Consider the following 22,475-nt stretch of genomic DNA (forward strand, 5'->3'; position numbering starts at 1 on the left):
TGAATTAAAGGTGCACTCTGTGCTTCTTTATCCATCAGAACTTTTCCCTTGGCCTGTCACCAGCATCTGCTGCTCACCCAGGCTGAAATTTATACTTGTGCGACCCAAAGCAAAGAAAACAAAAGAGACGCACTGCTGATGCTGTAAGCTTTGCTGCCAGAAAAAACAGTGTTCAAGGCTATGCCATGTCCACATTTATTAGTTTAGTCGGTCATAAAGACATCTCTGTAAAGTCTTAGATTAAATCCTAAAGGATAAATTGATTTAAATAAAATCACATTTACATAGCTTTAGGCTGCTGAATGCTTCTTTCAGTCTTCCCTGCAGATGCTGCATGTAATGCTTTGGATCCTTCATGGAGTTAACCCTGTAGTGATCCATGCCCATCAATGGGATGATGCTGGTTTACACCAGATGAGGATCTCATCTGTAGCACTGTCTGTCCACCTCACATTTGGTTTCATACTGCAGTCAGACTGTAATAGATTTCTTAAAATGCATTTAAACACACATGAAAATGGACTGGAGGCATGGTGGCACTTTCCCCAAGTCAAGGAGAACTTGGAGCCTCCCTCCACATGGCATATCCAATCCAAACGTATCTGTACACGCGGAGATGAGATGGCATGAACGGATCTTCAGTCCAACAGGAGTTTTGCAAGGCAGCCCTTGACTGAGGAAAACCTGCTGAAAGGCCAGAGGGGCCATGGGGGCCACCCTGGAGGGGAGAGCATTCCACATGCTGCGGGTCCTGGCCATGGGGTTTGGTTACCCAGTGTTTTCCTCCCCAAGCAGGTTGTGGTTTCTGGCTTCAGGTCACAGCGTCATGACCTTGTGTCAAGCCAGCTCAGCCAGTTGGTTTGTGGGGGAGGAAATAAAACTTGGGTCCTACCACATCCCTGCCCAAGCTCTGCCCCTTGTTTGCTCATGGGCACTAATTATGAGGGAGGCTCTTGCTCTGCTGCTGTATAATTATGCAGAGCACAGCCCAAGCCTTAATATAGGGCTGAGGCCTTAATATAGCTCTGAGTGAACTGCTTTTGGTTTTCTCCTGTTCTTTGAAAGTATATTTAATCTTGTACCAAACAGTGGAGCAGCCTCCTAGCAATAGAATCCACATGGAACATGAGGTGGACACTGTGCCAGGGCTGGAGCTGCTGCACAGGAGGTTGATGTCTTGGTGCATTTGTTGTCTTTGGGTTCTGAACTCGGGGTGGCAAGTTCAGGAAACTAGTTCATTTCTCCACAGCAGTCAAAAATTTGGGTTTGCAGAAGAGCAAGGTGGGTTAGCAGATTTTGGATCATGTGTAGAGGCAGTATAGGAGGAGGCAGGATGCTGACTTTGGTCCTGTGTTAGAAGCAGCTGCAGATTACTGGAACATCAATTTCAGCGAAGAGTGTGCCGCCCTTTCCTCCGCTGGAGCTCTCCTGTGCGTGGCACACTTGCTGAAAAATTGCCGATCTCCTGGTGCGCCCCAGCCCCCGGAGCGCCAGGATGGCCAGGATGTGCTCCTTCCTGCAGAAACCAAACAAGACCTGGCTCAGATCTGACCAGCAAAACCAGCCCAGAGCAAGTTGGTGGTTGTGAGCAGCCGGCAGCTGTGCTGGAGACAGAGCAAGGCTATAGCAAAGTGCCAGGGACCGACCCCTCACCACACCCCTCACCACAGCCACCAGGATGGGGGTCTGCAGCCTCTGGAGGTAACAAACCAGTGAGCAGCCCCTCCTGCCACACCACTCTGGTGGGACAGCCTCCTGCTGCTGGTGCTGCAGGGAATTTCCTCCTCTGTCTCCACACCCGTGGTGCTCTTTGCGTGATTTCCAGAGTGGCTGTGGACTTTTTGTGTAATGATTATTTTGAGATGAGTAATGGAAGTGCTAATATTGAGGAAGCTGATAGGCACTAATTAGATTAGAGCTGGAAAGCCAACATGAAAACATACCCTGTTCCAGTAATCTCAGTGTATACAAATTCATAATGTCTCTGAGAGCTCAGGGGAAAAATTAACAGGGACCTGAACAGGAAGCAATGCAGGTCCAGCAGGTTCCGCCTCGTTTTCCAAACTTCATTGTTAAAATAATGTTACTCAATAATGGAAAAGCAGAAATTAAATAAACCAAGAGGACATGTCTTAAAACCTGGCTTAGATCTGAGGCTAATGATGAAAAAGTAGCACAAATCACAGCCTTGTAAATGGCTTTTCTGACTGGAAATTAGTTTTCAAATAACCATCGTTGATGATTAGCCATCATTTACCTCCCCCATCCTTCCCAGAACAGGCATTGCTGGGATTAAACCTTTATTGGGGTTTATTTATTTGTTTTGTTTGGTTTGGTTTTTTGTTTGTACCTATCTTTTTTTGTAAGATTGGTATGATCACCTAGGAAATTGCTCAGGAACAATTGTTCCTTTACATGTCCATGTCTTGAATTCCCCCACACAGATAACCCTGAAGAATACCTGAACCACCCAAGTTAAATCTGGTCATGAAAAATTTTGAGCCTAAGTTTTAGGGAGTATATTTAATGTGATCTTTTTTCTCAATATTTGAGGGTCCACTACAATATTCTAGCAATTAGTTAAATCTTATGGATTATTTTGATTGCATAAATGTCATCCAGTTCTGAAACTTTTGGTGCTTTTTGTTGTGTTTTTTTTTTTTTCTGAAATTACTCTGATGAAATGGAATTTATTGCAGTCTGTACTACTGATATTCATTCTCAGGGGTTGAAAGAAGAGCTGTAGAAGAGAAGGTAACTTCTGATTTGCCGCTGCTTAGCCATGCACAGAGCTAGTCACTTTCTTTACTTTTCCAGGAGTTTTAAATTTTCCAGATGCAGCCTTGGAACAGAAAATGGAAAGTACAAAAGAAAGAATTTGTAATTTATTCCAAGATTTAATGATTGTGTTGAGGCCGTTTCAGAAATTGCAGCTGAACTGTGTCAGTGGCTGCCACACTTTGAGGTCTGGGCCTCGGAACAGGAGACAAACTATTTGCTCCAAATCTGGAGCCTGCAAATTTGCAAACAGGGCTGATACTGGTGATGCAGTGGAAAACAAACTGGAGCTTCACTGTAAAATGAGGTTCATTTAGAGCAATAAAATAGAATTCAGTGATAGAATGCATTGGGATGGGTCAAAACTGTTTCAGGAGAGCTCTAGACTTGACATTATGAAACATTTTTTAAATGAGGTGTTGGAGCAGGCTTCCTAGAGAGGTAGTTGATGTCTGGCCTGTCAGTGCTCAAGAGGCATTTGGATAATTTACATTAACAGGCCTTTAATAATGTAAAACATTAACTTTTGGTCAGGCCTGAAGTGATCAGGAAGTTGGCCTGGATTATGACTCTAACTCCCTTCCTAATAGACTGAAATGGTTCTATTCTATTCTATTCTATTCTATTCTATTCTATTCTATTCTATTCTATTCTATTCTATTCTATTCCATTCCATTCCATTCCATTCCATTCCATTCCATTCCATTCCATTCTAAAATGAAAAGGCTTTGAAGGTAATTTGTGTGCATTATATGATACAGCACACAGGGGGGAAAAAAGTATGCAGCCATAAAGAGAGAAAAATAAGTTGAGTTTCCCACTGTTGCTGGCATCCTGATCTCTAATGTGTGGCTACCCACAAAGAGAAGCTGAAGAGCTCAGCCCAGGCACAGGAAAAGCTGGTGCTGTTTGGGATGGAGCCCAACAGTTCTGGCATCTGCCACTTCACATACCTGATATCTGGATAGTCCTGGCACAGCTCCTTGACATATGCCTTGATCTTGTCTTTTTTCTTCTCCCCAATGATGCCGGCAATGTGATATATGACGGGGAGGAGCCAGTCAGCTTTGGAGCCCTGGGGACAAAGAATCACATGGGGACATCAGGGACAGCAGCACCTGCTAAATGCCTTTTTCCCTGCGGCCAGAGCAGGGCAGTGGGATGTACTGGAGCGAGCCAGGACTGGTGCAGGCAGGACAGGCTGCCTCAGGCAGGCAGCAGGGTGCTGGGTGGCAATGGCAAGGCACCCCTGGGGGCTCTCCCAGACCTGACCCTGCACTTCCCGATTCCCACGAGCACCCAAGCAAGCCAGACCCTGAGCAGGGCATTGTGGCTGTGGTCCAGCATAATAGTGATGCCAGCACCGCTCTCCTGCTGCCTGATAGTTTTATGTGCCTCATCTCTGAGATGGGATTTAGTGCCCTGGATGGCTGACTTTCCACAAAATCCAATTAATTCAACTTTGATTTCCCTGAAAATCCCAGACTGTTGCTGTGAGAGATGGAAATGTTAAAGGTTAACGACTCAACCAACTGCAATCATTGTTTTTGACCAACTGACCCCTAAACTGCAACAATAAAGTCTTGTTGCTGGATCTACAGGTGGTGCTGCCTTCTCTCTGCTATCTGCCTTTATCCTTTCTTTCTTTTCCTTATATATTTTCTTAAGTGATATTTTTATACTTTTATAATGTTATATTACTATACGTAATAACCAAAATGGCTACATACCTCCTTTCCATTGTAATCAAATTGTTTTAAAATAAACCAGCCATATATACACACACACATCTATCTATCTAATCTATCTGTCTATCTATCTATCTATCTATCTATCTATCTATCTATCTATCTATCTATCTATCTATCATCTCACACCAGTCATTCAGTGTTGTGCCACTCCAATCTGGCCCAAGGGATTTATTGACAGGAACCTCAGTTACCCCACCTTCATGGCTGGGTTGTAACAGTTGTCCAGCCACAAAACACTCAGACTGCCACCACTTTTTCCCCCACATCCTGCTGTACATAGATTGTGTACCCAGATAGAACTTCACATGGGACTAAACTACATGAGCTGTATCCAGGGCAGGGTTCCTTTGGTGACAAAGTGCATCCCATGGCCTGAGGGAACAGGCCCAGGAAGAAGTTGCCACAGGATGAGTGTGATGCTACAGCATGTGAACCACCCTATGCAAAGCTCCCCGGGAACACATTAAAACACCAGGTGCTGCCATCAGAGAGCTGCTGGCTGAACATGCACAAGCTGCCAATGCAGAGAAGCTGCCAGGCTGGAAACCCACACCATGAACCTGCAGTAACCACCCTGCTCACTCTCTTTTCAGCGCTTCTGTATTTCTTGAGGCTTGTCCTCCTCAAGAGTCTGGTCTCTGTGAAGCCAAGTGGGAAAATTCCACCTCTGGGAGTGGGGCAGCCAGGGGATGCCAGGAGACAACTCCCATACCTGATCAATGAGTGCGTTGTGAATGATTGCAGCTTCCTGGCTCATCTTTCTGCTCACTTGCTGACGTGTGTCCCTGTTCATTTTCCATCTGGGTTTGATGATCTGTATGACATATTCCTTCACCACATATTTATGAACTTCATGTAGAAATTCCTGGTTAAAAAGAAGCAAACCTCATGGGGTTTTTTATTCATTCAAGATCAAGGCAGTGAGAGAGGGCAGGGAAAGCCCTCAGGTTTTGGCAGCAGCTGAGGGCATGGAGGAGGTACAGGAAAGCAGCACACCATCAGCACACACTCACTCGTATTTGCAGTCCCCAGAGTTATAAAGAGCAACCACTGTTGCAGAGGAGTCTGCAGGTCTTACCACAGCCTGGAAATGATGGTGTGGCCCCTCAGCATTGCTGTGCCCAGGTGTGGGACTGGCTGCCTACCTGCCCCAGGGGCTCCCTCATGTGCTGCAGGTGCTCGGAGAACTGCGAGACTGCCGACGCCAGAGTCTCTGGCCTTTCCGTCGCCAAAATCCAGTTCTTGGTCAGGATTTTCTTAAGGAGAGGCTGAAAAAAGACCAATGCACTGATGGCATGGAGATGTTCAGAGTAGCTGATGATGCCCTAGCTGAAGGCACCCAGCTATACACCTGATCTCAGGCTCGAACTGAAAGCACAGAGCACCCCCTCTGCATGAAGGCACACGAGGAGCAGGCTGGGTTTCTCTCTCCACCCCAGGGAATTCACACCCATGTCTCCCCTTCCTTCCTGCATCCCAGTGAGAGAGGAGAAGCATCACACTCTGAGCAGGAGATGTTTTGGCATTAAAGGCTTATTTAGGATACCTCATTTTCTTGCTCTGTGCCACCCTCTGATCCACCAACTCTATTTCTTTAGGCAAATAAATGTGGTTTTCTAATATATTAGGGAAGAAGGAGATAAGAATGTTAATCACAAGCAACTCAGGCATGACTAGAACAGGCTGTGGTGGGTAACCATGTATGCCAGTGTTACACAGAAACAAAAATTCCCTTGGTAGTGAATCTCTTGAACATTGGCCCAGTAATCAATCACCTCTACAGCCTTCTCCATAAGGAAATCAAGCTCTTTGTGTTCACAGTCCTTCCAGGAGGCTCTCTGTACTCCTGCAGAACTGCATGAAGTCTTGCTGGGATTTTCCTTCTGCTACTTGTTCTGATGTGGTAGGGGGAATGGCAGCTGGGAACATCTCCAGTGTTATGCCTCATGGTAAGGGATGACATGGGAGTGATGGCAGTGTTTCCCATTTGTCCTGGGTACAAGGTACTCTGACCAAGTGTTCTTAACAGGTTATTTTCCTTTGTTGGGTCCCTAGAGCTAATATACCTTCATATAGAAACAACAATATCTGCTAAAGACTTCTGGCACCTGGAAGACCCTTCCCTAAAGGTCAAATGCAAAATATCCTTTCTCTGGCATGTCCCCTTTTCTCTTCCTAGCTCTCATGATCTCTGTCTTTAGACTCCTGGCAATCTCCTTCCCAATTATCTCCCCCCTTGCTGTGCTCCCAGCCTGCCTGAGAGCTGTTTAGAAATGCTTTGACTCGGCCTCTCTCAGTTCTCACGACATTTCAGCTCTCTTGCTCAATGCCTTGGCTCAGGGCCTTTCCTCGTCTGCTGCTTAGGCTCCAAGACAAGATCTGCAGTCACTGGAAAGTCCCCTTGGCCAGGAGGGCTTGGCTTAGGTTGGAGAAATTCCATGACTGTCCTAGTTTCTGGAAGTTATGTTTGGGGATTTAGAAAGTGAATTAGGATAAGTGAAAAGGGGTGGGACCAAAGGCTTGATTTCCCCCATCTCTTCTATAATACCAGCTGTAGCTAGCAGACCCCAGCTGGCTGAGAGCAGGAAGGTTCATCTTCAGCACCTGAGAAGCACAAACTTCATTGCAGCTCATTGTCTTTTAGACTACTTAACACAAGTCAAATTTTATCAGAGTTTTATCAGTTGATACAAGACCTTTAGCATTCTCATTCTGGAACAATCAGTCTTTTGTCACTATAGGAACAGCCTGGAAAAATCACCCCTACCAGAATGAATTCTGTCCTATCTGAAGAGGTTTCTGACAGACTGTGATGGTAGATCTATGAATCAGTAAGTCAAAGTCCTGAAAAACCCAAATGATTTGTTAGAAGGAAAAGTGTCCCATTAGTGGTGTTCAGCTGGCCTCTCCTGTGCTTCACTTCAGATAAAATGTTCCCCACTGCTTTGCCTGAGAGACTGGAAGCTGCTCAATATCCTTTTCTTTTGATTGCTATTAACAGCTTGAAAAATGTATCATTGCTTATAGCAAAAAATTCCCAGGATGCTGGAAGTATTGCTTTTTATGGGGGATTCCACAGGTGTTAAATACATTTTGGAAGGACCATAATGTCATGTGCTGCAAAATGAGGTTTAGTTGGTGAGACAAGGGAAGGGCAATGACCCTCAGCTGCTGCACATAACCCTTATAATGAGGAAATAATGTGGCAAAGATCCTCTTACCTGTGTTTTAGTTCTTAATTTTGTTAAAAAAATATTTGTGAAGTTCCTTGTCAGAGCTGCCAAAATCTTCTGCAGTTCCTCAGTATCGACTTTAAATGCTGTTTCCAACCCTGACCTACAGAGAGACAGAGATCACCAATGAGTTAATGTTAAAATGTAAACTATTACATGGCCCTAAGCATCTTATCTGGATTGGCATGTTGGATATTATTTTTAAATAAACTTGTGTTTCTACTACTTCCTCTTGGAAACACTTACTGAGTCAAAGTAATGGCTCTTTTTGCACAATCCTGTACAATGAAAATTAATCATAGATGACTAACTGTGGTTAAAAAGCCCCTCAGATTTCCTCATCATGTGCAGTGACAGTGCAGCCATGCAGAGCAGTTGTGAAGGCCAGTTGCTTTTTCACTTGAGCAACATCTCTGCAAAATGATTTCCAGGTACCTGGGAGAGAACTGAGGGCTGTGGGGGGAAAGTAAATAATTAAGCCAGAGAAGGGAAAGCTGCTGACCCTGTGTCCCCCAGAGCCTGTCTGATTCACTCCACACAATGTGTATCAGCATCAGCTGGGATGGTAACTACAGGGAGGGAAACCTGTGGAATTTCCTAAGGACAGTGCATATTTCTGCAATGTTTCACCTTACGAGAAAGAAAACTTCTGAGAGGTTGATTAAATTCTGTGTGTGTGTGTGTGCTTTAGGGGCATTGTGACCTCCTGGCTTTCTTCTCAGTTTCCATCCCCGTCCCACTGTAACATGCTCAGTGTTGGTGAGGAGGGGAACTGAAGCAGCACCACCACAAAAAAGGGCATCACCTGTGATGCCTGAGCATCCCTGGATGTGCCACATCCACTGCTGTAACCACAGAGAACAGCAGGTTCCTGTCACTGCCCAGATTTATATGTCTGAGTGTGCCCTGGCAGGACTGCAAGGCACCCAACACCATCCCTGTCATCCCAGGCTGGAGCTCAGGACTGTAACTCCGGTTGAACATCTGAAGTCTGGGTCCAGCATCCAAAAAAATTGTGCTGTTAGGATACCTACCTCTGCCCCACAAGTCATCACCCCAGGCTGATGAATGTTTAACTTGACTCAGGAATAAACCCATCCCCCAAACACTTCTAGCTCCCTGCCTGGGGCTGGCGTCTCCCTTCAGCCCCTCTCCATTGCCCAGCAGGGAAGGGGCAGCGAAGTCCCGCAGTGGCAGCAGGAGGCAGGGAAAGCCATTTCCCCGGCGAGGTGAGCATTGCTGGGGAGACCGTGCCATCTAGAGACTCGCTGGCGGTAGTGCTCGCTGCGGCTGGAGCTGCGGCTCCTGCGAGACACAGCACGGAATCCCCTCCATCCCCTGAGCAATTCTTGGCATATGCATCCCTGCTGGAGCGGTGCAGCAGCAGGGGCTGGAAATCACACCCCAATCTTTTTGGTGGCCAGAGCCCACGCACTAATCCTGTAGTGTTTTGCCGGGCTGACAAACAAGAGCATCACATCTGCATGGCAAAGATGTCCCCAGATGCTGATGAGCCCCTGGAGCTCAGCACGGGACTGATGAACCAGACCCTGGGACATGCACTCACTGGCACCGTCCTGCTTATAGGGGAGTGCTGGATCTTTGACAGTCAGCCTGAGGATACCTGTTCTTCACAGGCACTTTCCAGCATGTGGCTTGAAGTAACTAATTCATGCAAAGCCCTGGAAGTTCCAAATGCCAGCAGCAATGGCAGGCATTTATTTTTGGGTTGAGTGCTTTCATGGAATCTCCTCCAGCCCAGTGCCAAAGGCAGCCTTGATGCCATGTTTCTGAGTTTATTCTGCTAACTTCCAAAACAAAAACAAAACAAAAGAAAACAAAACAAACAAAAAAACTACCCAAACCCAAAACAAACAAACCCCAAAAAACAGAAAACAAAAAAAAACCCTCCCCATAGGATAAAAAAGATGCTCTGAAAATGAGTTCAAAACTCACATGCAAGCACTGCATCCATCCATATTTCTGTCTTTTCAACCTTGTGGCTTTTATTTGCATCCCTTGGGGGAAATCCTCCTGTGAGGATTTCCCTCTGTGGAGGCCGAGCACCCACCAGGGCACCTCAAGGAGAGCTTGGTCTGTCCTTTCCAGATCCTGCCACCCCCAGACCCCAGAAACATGGCTTGGGGGAAACACTTACACCAGGTCATGGAAGCTGTTGATGTAGGCAACAAGGTGGGGCACAAAGATGGGGCTGTCCTGGGCAGTGCTCCACGCCATGAACTCCTGCTCAAACCTGTAGGAAAATACAGCCAGGTATCACTAACGGTGGGGCACTGAGAATGCCCCGTCTTCTGTGTACATGGTGGTGTCAGGAGACGCCTGTGGCTGGCCCAACTTGTCCCCTCTGTATGCAGACAAGTTTTTTCCATCTGTCATAACAAGTGTGTGCAGTGGAGGGAATAGATGGCAGATAATTGTGGGTTTAGGATGTGCTCGCTTCAGCAGGTACGCAGCACTTTTGGAGAGATGCCAGGGATGTTGGGAGGCCAAATCTCTGACTTTTCCTCATGCTGAGGGTTTAATTGCAGGTGTGGTACACAGGCTTATAAGTCTGAGCCTTCATTTGCTGGCTTTTGGGGCAATATATTATGTGCCTTTTGAGAACACAGGGCTGATTTTATACCAGAAGATGTATAGGAATAGGGCAGCACACCTACCTTCCCTCCCCACAAAACCTCACTGTGGTTTTTAGGTAGTTGGTTTTTTTTTTTTTTGTAGCTCCAATTTCATGGGGTTAACAGCTGTTTCACAGCAGCTCCATGCTGAAGGCAGGAGCTCAGGCAGGCTTTGCCTGGTGGTCCCATTCTTTGTTAGGGTAAAGGAACCTGCTTGAGCTGGCCCCAGCCACTTGCATCTCAGGTTTGTTTAAGTAAAAGCTTAAGTTTCAGTGTTCCCTTAATCTGAGAGCCCTGGCTGCTCCAGCTTGCCTTTTATGCAGTTTTTGGTTTAAAATTTAAAAAAAAAAAATTAAAAAATAAAGAAAAGGAAAAAAATTAAGGAAAAAATAAAAAAGAGAACAAAGAAAAGAGAAAAAAGAACAAAGCAAAAAAGAAAAAACATTATTTCAACTATTTCCTTTGGACACTGAGTAGATTTTAGGGACTCGGGAGGCAGCCCAGCTGTGTGCTTTGCCAGGGTAGAGCAGAGAGGGTCTCATCAGCCCTTTTTTATGCCCATAGCCAGAGAAAACCACTCAGCAGGATTCATCCCAGGATACCCTTTTGGGCAAAGAGGCTTTTGGTCTGAGGGGTCCATAAACACTGCTTGCTCATGACTGAAGCTCCAAGTGATCAGTATCCAATGTCACAAAAATCCTGGGTGGATGGGACTGCAGTGATCCCATCCCTTTCCAGGTAGCAGCTACTTCCCAGACCTCTGACATTAGATATTTGGACTCACAGAGTCCCATCTGGGTCTGTTTATGACTCCCTGCAAGTTGTTTTGCAGCTTGCTTTTTACTGGGCTCACTGTGATCTCTAATTCTGCCAGGAGCAGCCTTGTGCCTGCTCAGTGCCAGTGTCAGGTCCAGTGCCTGGACCTCTTCCCCATTTTTTTTACCAGTGTGGGACTCATTTAGAAAGAAAGTACTGCCCAGAGCAGTGATGACCTTGGTATGAATTCAAGTAGCTCTGCCATGCACAACTCAAGCATTTTTGTTTCCAGGCCTCCACTGATAGCTCCAGATGACTTCACGTGCTGCCCAATGATCTAGAAAAGGGAATGAAGAAACTCCAGTGAGTGGGACAAGCACTGGTGAAACATCCTTCCCATGGATCTCAGGCAGCTTTGTCTGGTAAGAATGGCTCACCTAGCAAAGGGGCAAACAGCCAACTTGTTGCCAGGAGGTTTTCATTAATCTCTGGCAGTTTTAAAAATTATAATGCAGAATGGGCCAAGAAGCACCAAATGATTTGTGATGTTATCATTCACCCCTAATGCCCTTCTGCTGTCTGAGTGTAAGTTAGAGGCAGTGGTGGCTGGAGCTCTGGGGTGTCTTGGTGTCATCCTCCTCTTTTGGGGGAATTGCTGAAATTTCCCCAACCCAAGGCCCAAGGGGAGCTGAGCTGTCCCATGTATAAGCCCATGATAAGGGTGACCATAAGCCCCATCCCTGAGGCCCCACACAAGCCCCCTTCTCAGGAGTGATACCAGGGCAGCACAGAGGGTCAGGCATCACCCTGAACTCGTTTGCTCTGGAACTCCTTCCAGATTCCCATTCCCACAACCTCAGCTGCACTTCTGGACCGAGGTGTGTTGCAGTCCTACTCTGGTACTTCCCGTGGCTTCCTATCCATCTGCTACATCATTTCAGACCTGCCTTCCCTGTGATCACATAATGTGTCATATTCCTCTACGGAAAAAGAATCACATCAGCAGGCAAAACTCTTTGATTTTCTTTCTTTCTCTCTCCCTCTCTTTTTCTGTTAGTATTATTTAATTGAAGTGACTCAACCAATTGAGTGATGAGAATTAATCCAAACCCCTCCTGCCTTTATTACCCTGCAGTCCCTAAAGCTAGTAGGGGCTTTTGTTTTTTGTACTGTTTAAATTGGAGTGGCTGTCACTGCCTACAGCCTTTCCCCAGCTTCCACAGCCCTGGGACAAAGTTGCTCTTTAAGCCAAAGGTTTTTTCAAAGAAACCTTTTCTTTCCACCTTTTTTCCAATTCTCTTTCTTCTTCCTAATCAAAGAGGTTTAGGGAGTTTAAAATCAGCTGCCTATTATGTTGCTGACACAATTGACAGCAGGTTTAATTTGCAGCTAGAAGGCAAGCGGGAGAGCTAAAAGTTGTAATAAACGGCATTTTCTGCTCTAATGTATTCTGCCAGTGTGTGACTTACATAAATTATCGCAGGAGGCGGTACCTCCACCCCAGAAGGAAACGATCCAGTTTCCCTGGAGCCACAGAGACACCTCCCCCTCCCCCTTTCCCCGAGCTAATTAAATACCGTTTGAATATCAAAAGACAGTGGGGCGTGGTAGAGGTTTTCCTTCTCTTCTAAATGAACTTCCTTCTCCCACTTCTCGGTGACCTCTAGTCTCAGGATGTTTCCAAAACAACTTTTGATTTTCTCCTAAATGTTAAACATAGGAAGGAAACATGCAGCTCAGGATAATGAAGCAAACACAAGTGCAGCACCTCGCTGCATTTTGCTCCATCAGCACGTGGGTGCGGCCACCACGCAGGGCATGGAAAGGTGAGCAGAGTCACAGGCCTTGCTCCAGACCTCAGGAGAAATCAGGAGCTGTGCTCTGTGTGTGCAAGGTACTCCCAAATCAAAGGAGAGTAATTTTCCTGGCAGGGAAACAGTGGATCAGCTGTTTGTTTGACTGCAAAGTCCTCCAGCACTTGGAATGCACCAGGTCAGGATTAAAGTTCAAACCAGTGCTTTCCAGGGTACATGCAGTCAGGCCAGCAGCAGCACTGTTCGGTCCTGGCTGATAAATCAATCTTGTTGCTGGTGAAACAAAGTGATCTTTCACCAGCACGGTGGAGCAATACTGATTTCATTCAGCTGGGTACCTTGAGCTCACCTTGAGCTGTGCCCTGATTCAGAAATGATTTGCAACAAAATGTCTGAGCCCAGCAAAGAGCCAGGAAAGTCTTACACAGGGTGCCAGACAAGGACTGCAGAAAGACAATGGGGAAGGGGCTTCATCAGAGGACACAAACCATGAGTGTGTTTTCTGGTGGGGATGCCCAACGTCTGCCAATAGCACACCTCACATGGGCTGGAGGAGATCCCACACAGGGACAGTAGCTGCTAAAATGCCTTTATCCCTGACTTTGCAATGCAAAGTACAATCTGCTGAAGCCCAGCAATGACCTTTCATAAGTGTCTGCCATACTGAGTGGGTCTGGTACAGTCCTGTTGGCTCTGCTTGGGTCCCCAAGATGGTACTCAGGAATGTTTTGCTTTAGCGTACAGGACACTCTGTGTGGGGCCAGTAGGACTCAGGACCTGGTGGGCTGGAAATCACAATGTAGTCATCCAAGGCCTCTGTCTGGGAGGCTGGGGCTCCTGTACCTTCCCTGGGGGGTACGTGGGGACTAGGTCAAAACTCTCACCTTTGCAGAAGCAATGTAGTCATTTTTCAGTTTATCCCAATCAGCTGGTGTTAACAGCAAGGACAGGTTTTCTGTCTTAACCTCTGGTTTGAGCTCAGGATGACCCAGAAAGAATTCACTGGAAAGAATCAAATGAAGAAATTGTAATGCCTCAGAGTGTGAATAAACTGATAGAATATTCATGCAGCATGAGCTACATAATTACTAAGCCATGAGAAATGTACTTAAAGCTTAAATTGTGCCGCTTGTTTTCAAGGTTTAACAAGAAAATCTTTCCTTTCTATTCAAAATCCTAATTATTCAAACCCAAAATGATCTAAGGTTCCAGCCCACTTCAGAAATCATGAGACTTCTGAGTTGTTTGGACATGAAAAGTGCTATGAGAATTTACTTTTTAAAATAAACAACGTGAAGCTGATTCATTTGACTAGAAGCTTGCAAAATGCCTTTCAGGGTAATTCCTGTAGTAGCGTGTTTCTTTGGAGTTAGCCCATCTCCCTGCCTCCCCTGCAGTGTCATATCCCAGCTCATGTCAGCCTCTGGTTTGTCCCTGCACCATCCTGATCCAGGGGAGGTGGCAGAGCAGGACCTGGAAGGCACTGCCATGCCTGGGACACGAGCCACGTTCCCCTGCAGATGGAAGTGGTGGGTGGACATGCAGCTACAGAGTCTGACTCCAGAGAGGGCTCAGCTGACACCAGCCTTTGCTGCTCACTTTCCTCTGGACTGACATGTAATCAGGCCAGCTGATTAGTACAGAAGCAGGGGAAGGGAGGGAGTGCCTCTGTTCCTCTCTCTGGGGCAGGAAAAATGTTATTAGCCTGCACAACTGAATGTGCTACTCCTGCAACCTGCCACAGACTGTGGAGGCACTTCATCTTGCAGGGCACTGAAGGTGGAAAAGAGAAAGAAGAAAATATTCATGCCCTTGATGAAGGTGGGGCCTAAAGTTTGAGCTGTCATCTTGTTAATTGAGGAACATGCCTGCAATGTCCTACACACAGCCTGCACATTTGCTCAGCCACCAAAAAGGGTTCCCATTGCCACACCAGCACTGTGCCCACAGCTGGGCTCAGATACAACTGAGGACTGTAATCTACAAAGTCAAGCTGCTGCAGAGTGACTGCTCAGCATAAAAAAAGTCCAGCCTGCTGGAGTGTCCTGGAGTCAATGGTTCTGTGGTCATGGTTCAGATTTCCCAGAAAGGAATGTCTCCACATGTGGAGCATTGCACAGCCCAGCTGCTACCAGAGCCTGCTGCTCCTTTTAAAGGAAAACACAGATTTAAATATGGACTCTCCACCACAACTGAAAGGACAAATGTGTACTCAAGGCTCAAGGGGCCTATTCCCACCTCTTTCTTTTTTTCTTTCTTTTTTTTTTTTTCCATTTGTTTGAATTGTAACATCAAAATGAGCTTGGGTCAGTCAATCTCTTCCTTTTTTGATTATTTACTCCAAGAGAGAATGAAATTTTTTTGAATGGGAAAATCAAATGCAAATAGCCCAGAACTGCCAGGTGACTGCAAGCAGTGCCCAAAACAACTGCAAACTCTCAATAAGCCTTTTCACAGCAATTTTGAGAAATATTGCAGGGGCACTTTTCTTTGGTACAGAACCTGGCTGCTGAAGCTCATTTGCTGCAATGCCAGGGTGGGGCCATGCAGGAATTTCCCTTCAGATGAGATCTGCAGGGATTTGGGGTGCTGAGGGGGTTACATACATCATTATGGTCACCACACTCGAGGTGGGGTTTTAAGAGCAGCTGGGTTAAGTTCACAGAAGAAACCTCTTGAGGGCTGTTCAAAACAAAGACCACCTGCAATGGAAATGTTTCTTACCCAAAAGCTACCGCAGGCTAGGGGTGTTCTGGGCAACAGTGTGCTGCTGCTTGCCCTGCTCTGTCACTGCCTCCTTTCTGACCATTTTGACCCACTGTTTGGCTCAGTGCTGATACTCCTGTCTTCACTCCTTCTTTGTTTTATTTGAGGGCTGCCAATGGGTTTGTCTTTCTCCCTTCCTTGAACATCTGGTTCAGACCATACCTGGAGGCCAGCTCCAGACAGACACAATTTTGCTTTGACAGAACTGTGTTCACATGCTTATTTTCCAGAACCCCTGAACTGCACGGAGCTACGTCTCAAACTTGTCCCATTCAACCAACAAGCACATCTGAGACAGAGCCTTTGTTTTCATGTGTCTAATTACCCTCGATGATGTCTTGACTCCTCTTTTAGAGGACTCTGACCCCATGCAAGGGGGTTAATGTGGGCCATTTCCAAATGTATCACAATTTTAATTAAACAGGAAGAAGACATCCCCAACAGGCCCTGCCTGTGCCTGGAAAAGTCACTGAACAGCTGTTGGATCTTGCAAAATATATGCAGAAAGGAGCACGTTTATCAGAGCAGGTTTATCAAATGCAGGGAGGAGCTTCCTAGCACACAGGAACAGCAAGCAGGAGAGGGAGGGGAAAATGGAGATGTAGATCTGTAAAAAGCAGTAAGTGCTTTATCCCCAAACCTTTGTCCCCACCCATTAACAGATTTGCTATCTGGCTCTGCTGTAGTCACTGCATCTCGCTTGCTTGCTTGGAAAACTGAAAATGGCCTGGTGCTTTCAGAGTACCCCACACCCCATGGCTCCCTAGCGGAGCCAGAGGGGCTCCCCAGAGGAGGCAGAGGCATTGTGGCAAACACAGCAGCTCACCTGTGGTAGGTGTTGGCCACCCAGTTAAGCAAGGTGTAGAGCTCGTGGAAGTCCAGTGGTCCCTGGGAGAGTTCTTGCAAATGAGAGGCAATGGCATTGTGAAAAGCTTCCACATATGTGTCACACACCTGGTACTCCTCTGGATAGCATTTTTTTACTGATGACTTGATTTTCAGTAAATCTTCCTTCAGGTGTTCCTGGAGGAAATGTAAGTGGAGATCAAGCCAAGAAGTTGATTCTTCCCTTGATGCCATGGGTGCCTTCAGGACTCTTTTTCTTGCACTCTCGTTGACAGCTTCCCTCCATTGCTCCCTCCACTTTCTGGGCCTGCCCAGCAAATCTGAGCCAGGACGAGCAGCATTGCTTGTGCTGGAATGAGCTGCTTCTTCAAGGGCAATTAAAGTCACCATGGAGGTCAGCATGGTATGCTGTAAAGTGGGATCCTCCAGTGTTCCCTCCACTATGGACTTGATTGCATTTGTGATGGAGTTATAAAGCAAATCCACATCCTTGGATTTCCGTACAAGCTCCTGGGGGTTATCGCTGTATTTCTCAGAATCCCGTTCAGAGATGGTCTCATCTTCCATTAGCTTGATACTTGCAAATGCTTCCAAAAGTTGTCTTTTCTGAATAAGTTCATTGATTTCCATTACTACAGAAACAGGGGGAAGGGGTTGGGACAAAGAAGGCATTAGGCTATTGACAGGTTGGTAACAGGACAAGATGCCTGACAGGAGGACTTGCAGGGGGCTGTTCAGAGTAGTCAGGTCCCAGCAGTGCCTCTGAGACTGCCCCTGGGCCTCCCTGATCTCCCCAGCTCCTTTTGGACACAGGAGAGGCCGCTGCTTCTGGGACATACACATACAAAATGATACAGAAAAGCTGGAGAGCACTCAAAGAAGGATTGGTTCATAGCACATCATTTCTGCCCTTAGGCTTGTCTGGACACAGGTTTTATGCCATATGTACCAAGTAATCTTTGTAGCATGAGAGTATTTTTATGAAACAGAAATATGCCAAATAACCAAACTATTGATGCATCACAGAACACATAGATCTTTGAGTGCCTACATGGTGCTACAGTTGCTTCTGCACTCAGAAAGGAGGGAAATTATACCAATTAACTTAGTCTCTTCTAGATAAATTAATATAAAACCTGTGTTTACACAAATGCTTGCAGTGAGAGACTAGAGAAATACATTCTGTTCTGTTTATCAAAGTGAGAAAACACCATTTAATCACCATCTAGGATAATTATTCAGGGAGGTGATGTTGGGTGCTAAATGGATCTTTAATTCAGCAATACAAGATCAGCCAGCTGGTGGTTGAAGGAAGACAATTGAAAGGCAATTAACTATTATGCAGCTTAATGGTGCACGTGGTGGAATCTCCATCACTTGCCATATTATCTCAGGATGGGATGTGTTTCTGACAGAGCTGCTCTAGTCCAGGCCAAACACAAGCTATTGGACAGAGAATGGGCCTTATTCGTGCAATTTCTCAGCTCATTTATTTCAGGAGATAAGAAAGCTTGTGATAACATTTTCTGCCACTCCTCCTCTCTGACCCTTGGAGCTCAGACTAGCCAAGTCTATGAGATGAGCTCAGATCCAGTTTACCAGCTCACAAAGTATCAATGTAAAGCAGTAAATCACTTCCCAGCACATTAGAGCACATTACAGCAGTGAGGCAGTGTCAGCCCATGCATCTGATCCCTGTGGCACCCTATGCAGTACACCAAGAATTTCTTTCTAGAAATTTAGGCCTGAGGAAAGGCCAAGTCCTGTTTCACCTCAGTCTATCTCCACGTGAATGCATTGTAGCCCCTCTGCCTTGAGAAGGTGGAGGACAGCAGTGCTCAAACCATTATCAAAGTCTTTGCAGTCTGCTCACACCTGGGGAAAGGTGAGACCTGTGCTAAAGGGAATTATTATCATTTGTCTGAGACCTATCTATAAAATTCTGACAAAACACATGAGAGTAACCAACCTGAGGAAGACCAAAATCAAATACTTGCAACATTGCTGTTGTGAGGATAGGTGGAAAGTCAATGCAACAGAGTAAAATATCTGTGGAAGTCTCTTAGCAAGGCAGTCTCTAAGATGAGGAGCCAAAGTGGAGCTTCTAAGCCAAATCAGAGCCAAACCATCTTTCTTCCCCTCTAGCCCTTGCAGCATCCTACAGAGCACAGTTGGAGGACCATCAGTCTGAGGGCTGAAGAGCAGAAATTGTCCAGGACAGCAATGCAGGCAATAGCACACTGCACTTGTAGGTATTGTCAGACCAGCAGTTCCCAAACTGTGCTCAGCAGCTTGGGGACTGATACGTGTGATGGGCAATATCACACTGACAGGCTGATAGGTTGGCTGCTGATATGGCTGAACTACGGTAGGGGAGGCCACAGAGCAGCATGTTCAGTGACAGAGCCTTGCCCAGGCTGGGCTGGCTGGCACACCAACATGCAAGGGGTGCCCAGTTCTTTAGCACCTCTGTTGGGCCCAAGCCTTGCACACTGTAAATTAATGTTACATTTATCCTGCCAGGAAAATGGTACTGGTGGTTTTGTGTCTTACCTGAAAGAGGTTTTGCTTCAATGGGCTCACATATTTCACCAACCTTCTCCATGCTATTACAGATTGTGGGTTTGTTCTCCTCGTAGCTCCTGAGTATTTGCAGAAGCCTTTTTGCATTCCAAGTGCCAGTATCTTCCTTCCCTCTCTCTTTCTTCAGACTTCGTTTTGATTTCCGGATGCTTAACATTGTTTTAATGCCTCTTTCAAAGAACCCACTGTCCCTGCTCTGCCAGTCTGGGCTGCTCAGTTCAGAAGCAACCTCCATCTTTTCCTCCCCTGGACTCTTCAGTGGAGAGGCTGGTTCTGAGGTCACACTCCTTGTGTCTAACTCCATATTTCTATTTATCTGGTCCTTCAACAGGAGGTTTACCAAACAGGTTGATGGCAATCACTGAAATGCATACAAGAGCAGAATTAGAGATGTCCTTAACAGGGTATTAGTGTGTCTCCAAAGTCAGTCCTGGTCTGAAAATCTGGCCCATTCCTTTCCTGTGCCTAAATACAAGGACAGAGCAAGGTGTTGTAGCCTGTAGCTGCTGAAACAATCTCTCTACCCACAGACAGCACCTGGTGCTCTGGAGAACTTCACTTAACTCCATAAAACAGGCAAATGGCAACTATTTCTCCAGCACCAAGGAATCATGAGATATCAGAGATGTTGAAATTTGTGTAAACATACCATTTCAGTGGGTAACAGATATGGTTTTACTTTCCATTCTTCTAGGTGGATTTCCAGCCATGCAGGAATAATAATCTTCCTGAATCTCAGTGGGTTGTTTCCACTTTCTGATGTGAATATGGCATCTTTGGGTTTTGTTGCTACTTCTGCCCTGCTCAAACCCTGAGCTGCTGCTGCTGCTGGAGGTGGCCCAGGGGTGAGTGGTTCCCAGCAGGTGGCTGAGCTCTGCTCTAGCCCTTTCCACCAAAGCCACAGCTGTCTCTGCACTCTGAATTGTCATGGTTACAGCACAGGAGGCAGTACAAGGCGGGAAGGGTTCACATCACTCATCCTCCCTCAGAGCACTGCATCCCAGTATGCCAAGTATGGGTATCTCCAGGGTCAGACAAACTCTGCACAAGCCACAGGGGATGCTGCAGGAGATTCCAGATTACCTGTCAGTGCTGCTGGGCTGCAGTCACAGCCTCTGCACTTGCTCAGTTCCTGCTCTGCTGCAGACAACCTCCCCTCTGCCCACCCTAAGGGCTGCTGAGGTGTTTGGAAAGAGGGAGGAGAGAGGTTTTGCTTTCCCTCCCTCGCAAAGGGCTCCCAGACCAGCTGATACAGCCCATTCACAGAGCCATTGTACATTGCAGTGCCCTGAGAATGGAAAATGTCACATTTCTCCAGAGCAGGCTTAAGGCAGCTGAGTGAACAGTTCAAATTACTAGAAACACCTGTTGCTTGAGGTGACACAGGAACTGCCTGTCTTGGGTCTGTCCAGCCTACAGAAGCCAGAGATTGAAAAATAATTGCAGTCAATAGACATGTTGGGACTCTAGAAATAGATCTCATCCTTCCTCAGTCAGAGTTTTGCTCCCTTGTGCATGGTTGTTTCACAGGCTGTGAAGTGCAGGGATGATATCTTCCCATGGGTTTGCTGAGCTGCTCACCCAGTGGGGCTCAGACCCTGCCTCACACACTCTCACAGGAGGGAGTATTTAACCATTCATTGCCTTGCTCAGGAGCTCACCATTACAGCCCATAAAGAGGGTGGGAGGGAGAGGAGGGCACCCCACTGCCCAGGGATTTCAGTGAAAGGAGGCTGAGATCTCAGCTCAGGGTTCTGCAGCCAGAGCAGAGCAGCAATGCTCAAAGGAGTGACCGACACAGTGGAGAGAGCCAGGGGGAAAAGAATCAAAGGTGTGAGCCCATGAGAAAGGAAAGGAATACATACCTCAGTACTGATAGAAGTGATCCCCTCCACAGCCAGCTGGGATAGCACAGGTGTGATCCACAGAAACTGGGAGCAGCTCCGTGCTGCAGGAAATCCAGGGCAGATGGTAGGTGAGCAGCTCTGCAGGACAGAGCTCCGGGCCAGCTCACCCACCTCAGCTGGCTGGGGCACCATCCCTCACATGTGTGCTGGCTGAGGGGCTCCCTCTGGGAGTGGTGTTGCTCTCCATCCTCCTTTATCCTCTGAATAAGGCTGCTGGAAGTGGAAAAAAAGGCTTGTCTGCTCCTGCCCAAGAGCTCCAGCACCTTCACTTGTTTGATCTCTGGGAAAGACTCTGCACTGTTTCACTTTCACTAGTCTGACCATTTAAAAGAAGAGGTGGGGAAAGAAAAATTCCAGGTTAATGATTACCCTAAAGGGGAGATAGGGCCCCGAACCAGGGGTTCTAAAATGGGGTGAGTTGCTGCCTTGAGATGGCCTGGGGCTGGGGCAATCAGGAGCATTTCAGGATGAAGTTCTGACCTGATGGGCTGAAGCCCCACATTATCTGGGTTGAGGGGTTCAAAAGCAGCCCCAGAGCTGCTGTGTGGGATGGCTGCATCTCACCCCCTTCTGCAGGTTAGAGTTTGTACAGGTCACGGTGGTTTGGTCCCAGTAATGATTGCCAGACGTGGGACAGGGAGTAATGTGTCCCCTGGTTAAATATTTATTCACATCCTCACTTTGCCCTGTGGGCACTTATTTCCATGGGGTTGCTAGCCCTGGATCTCTCCATTCTCAGAGCATTTGGGAACTTTAGAGGGAACTCAAAAAAGGAGCCTTGAAGGTTTAAACAACATTAAACACAGTCACTTGGTTTGCCATGGAGTTGTGTAAAATGATTTAATCCTGGGGCTCCTTCAGTACCCAGATAGAGGCAAGTCAGGCTGCCAGGTGTCCAAGGTCCTGGTGTAAAGCAAGAGGGGTAAATCAGGAGATGCCACCCTGCCATGGCAGTGTGCACTTCTTTGCTTTAGGAGCTTGCCAGCATGCCACCGTTCAGTGTGATAAGGGACCTCAAAGGGATTAGTGATTGATAAAGGCAATAAATGGCATTTGGACTTTGGGCTGTGCAGAGGAAAACAGAGGGAGAGAAAGGAGGATAACAGTCTCCTCTACCTCTGGGAGAGACTGTGTGTCCAGGCGATGGAAAATGTGTGGGATGGGAATAATTATGATCATATTAAACAGGAAAGCATGGCAGCATGGACTTTGTGTGAAATTGCCCTGATGGTGAGATGGGCAGAGCATCGTTTGTGGCTTCCCCCTGGTGCAGGGGGAGTCCTGCCTGAAGCCTCCCTCAGCCAGGCAGTGCAGTGCTGAGCTTTCTGTCCTTGGGCTCTTCAAAGTCGTGTGTAAGCCAGAGAGTGCCCTGCTGTACTGGGGAAAACCATTACTGATAATGCTT

General features: G+C 46.8%; 1 protein-coding gene across 1 annotated transcript; it reads right to left on the reverse strand.

The window, feature by feature from the left end:
* Window positions 1-1,353: 1,353 nt before the first annotated feature.
* On the reverse strand, window positions 1,354-19,467 carry EXOC3L4 (exocyst complex component 3 like 4; the record flags this gene model as incomplete). Its single annotated transcript, XM_084207396.1, has 11 exons — window positions 1,354-1,516; window positions 3,732-3,853; window positions 5,242-5,394; window positions 5,675-5,797; window positions 7,751-7,865; window positions 9,921-10,016; window positions 11,391-11,491; window positions 12,732-12,857; window positions 13,853-13,970; window positions 16,561-17,212; window positions 19,134-19,467. The coding sequence occupies 11 exons, from the start codon at window positions 19,465-19,467 to the stop codon at window positions 1,354-1,356; spliced, it is 2,103 nt and encodes a 700-aa protein (XP_084063522.1).
* Between the last annotated feature and the right edge of the window lie 3,008 nt (window positions 19,468-22,475).

The sequence above is a fragment of the Fringilla coelebs genome, assembly GCF_963513975.1.
Source record: "Fringilla coelebs genome assembly, chromosome: 6".
In the NCBI taxonomy this organism is placed as follows: Eukaryota; Metazoa; Chordata; class Aves; order Passeriformes; family Fringillidae; genus Fringilla; species Fringilla coelebs.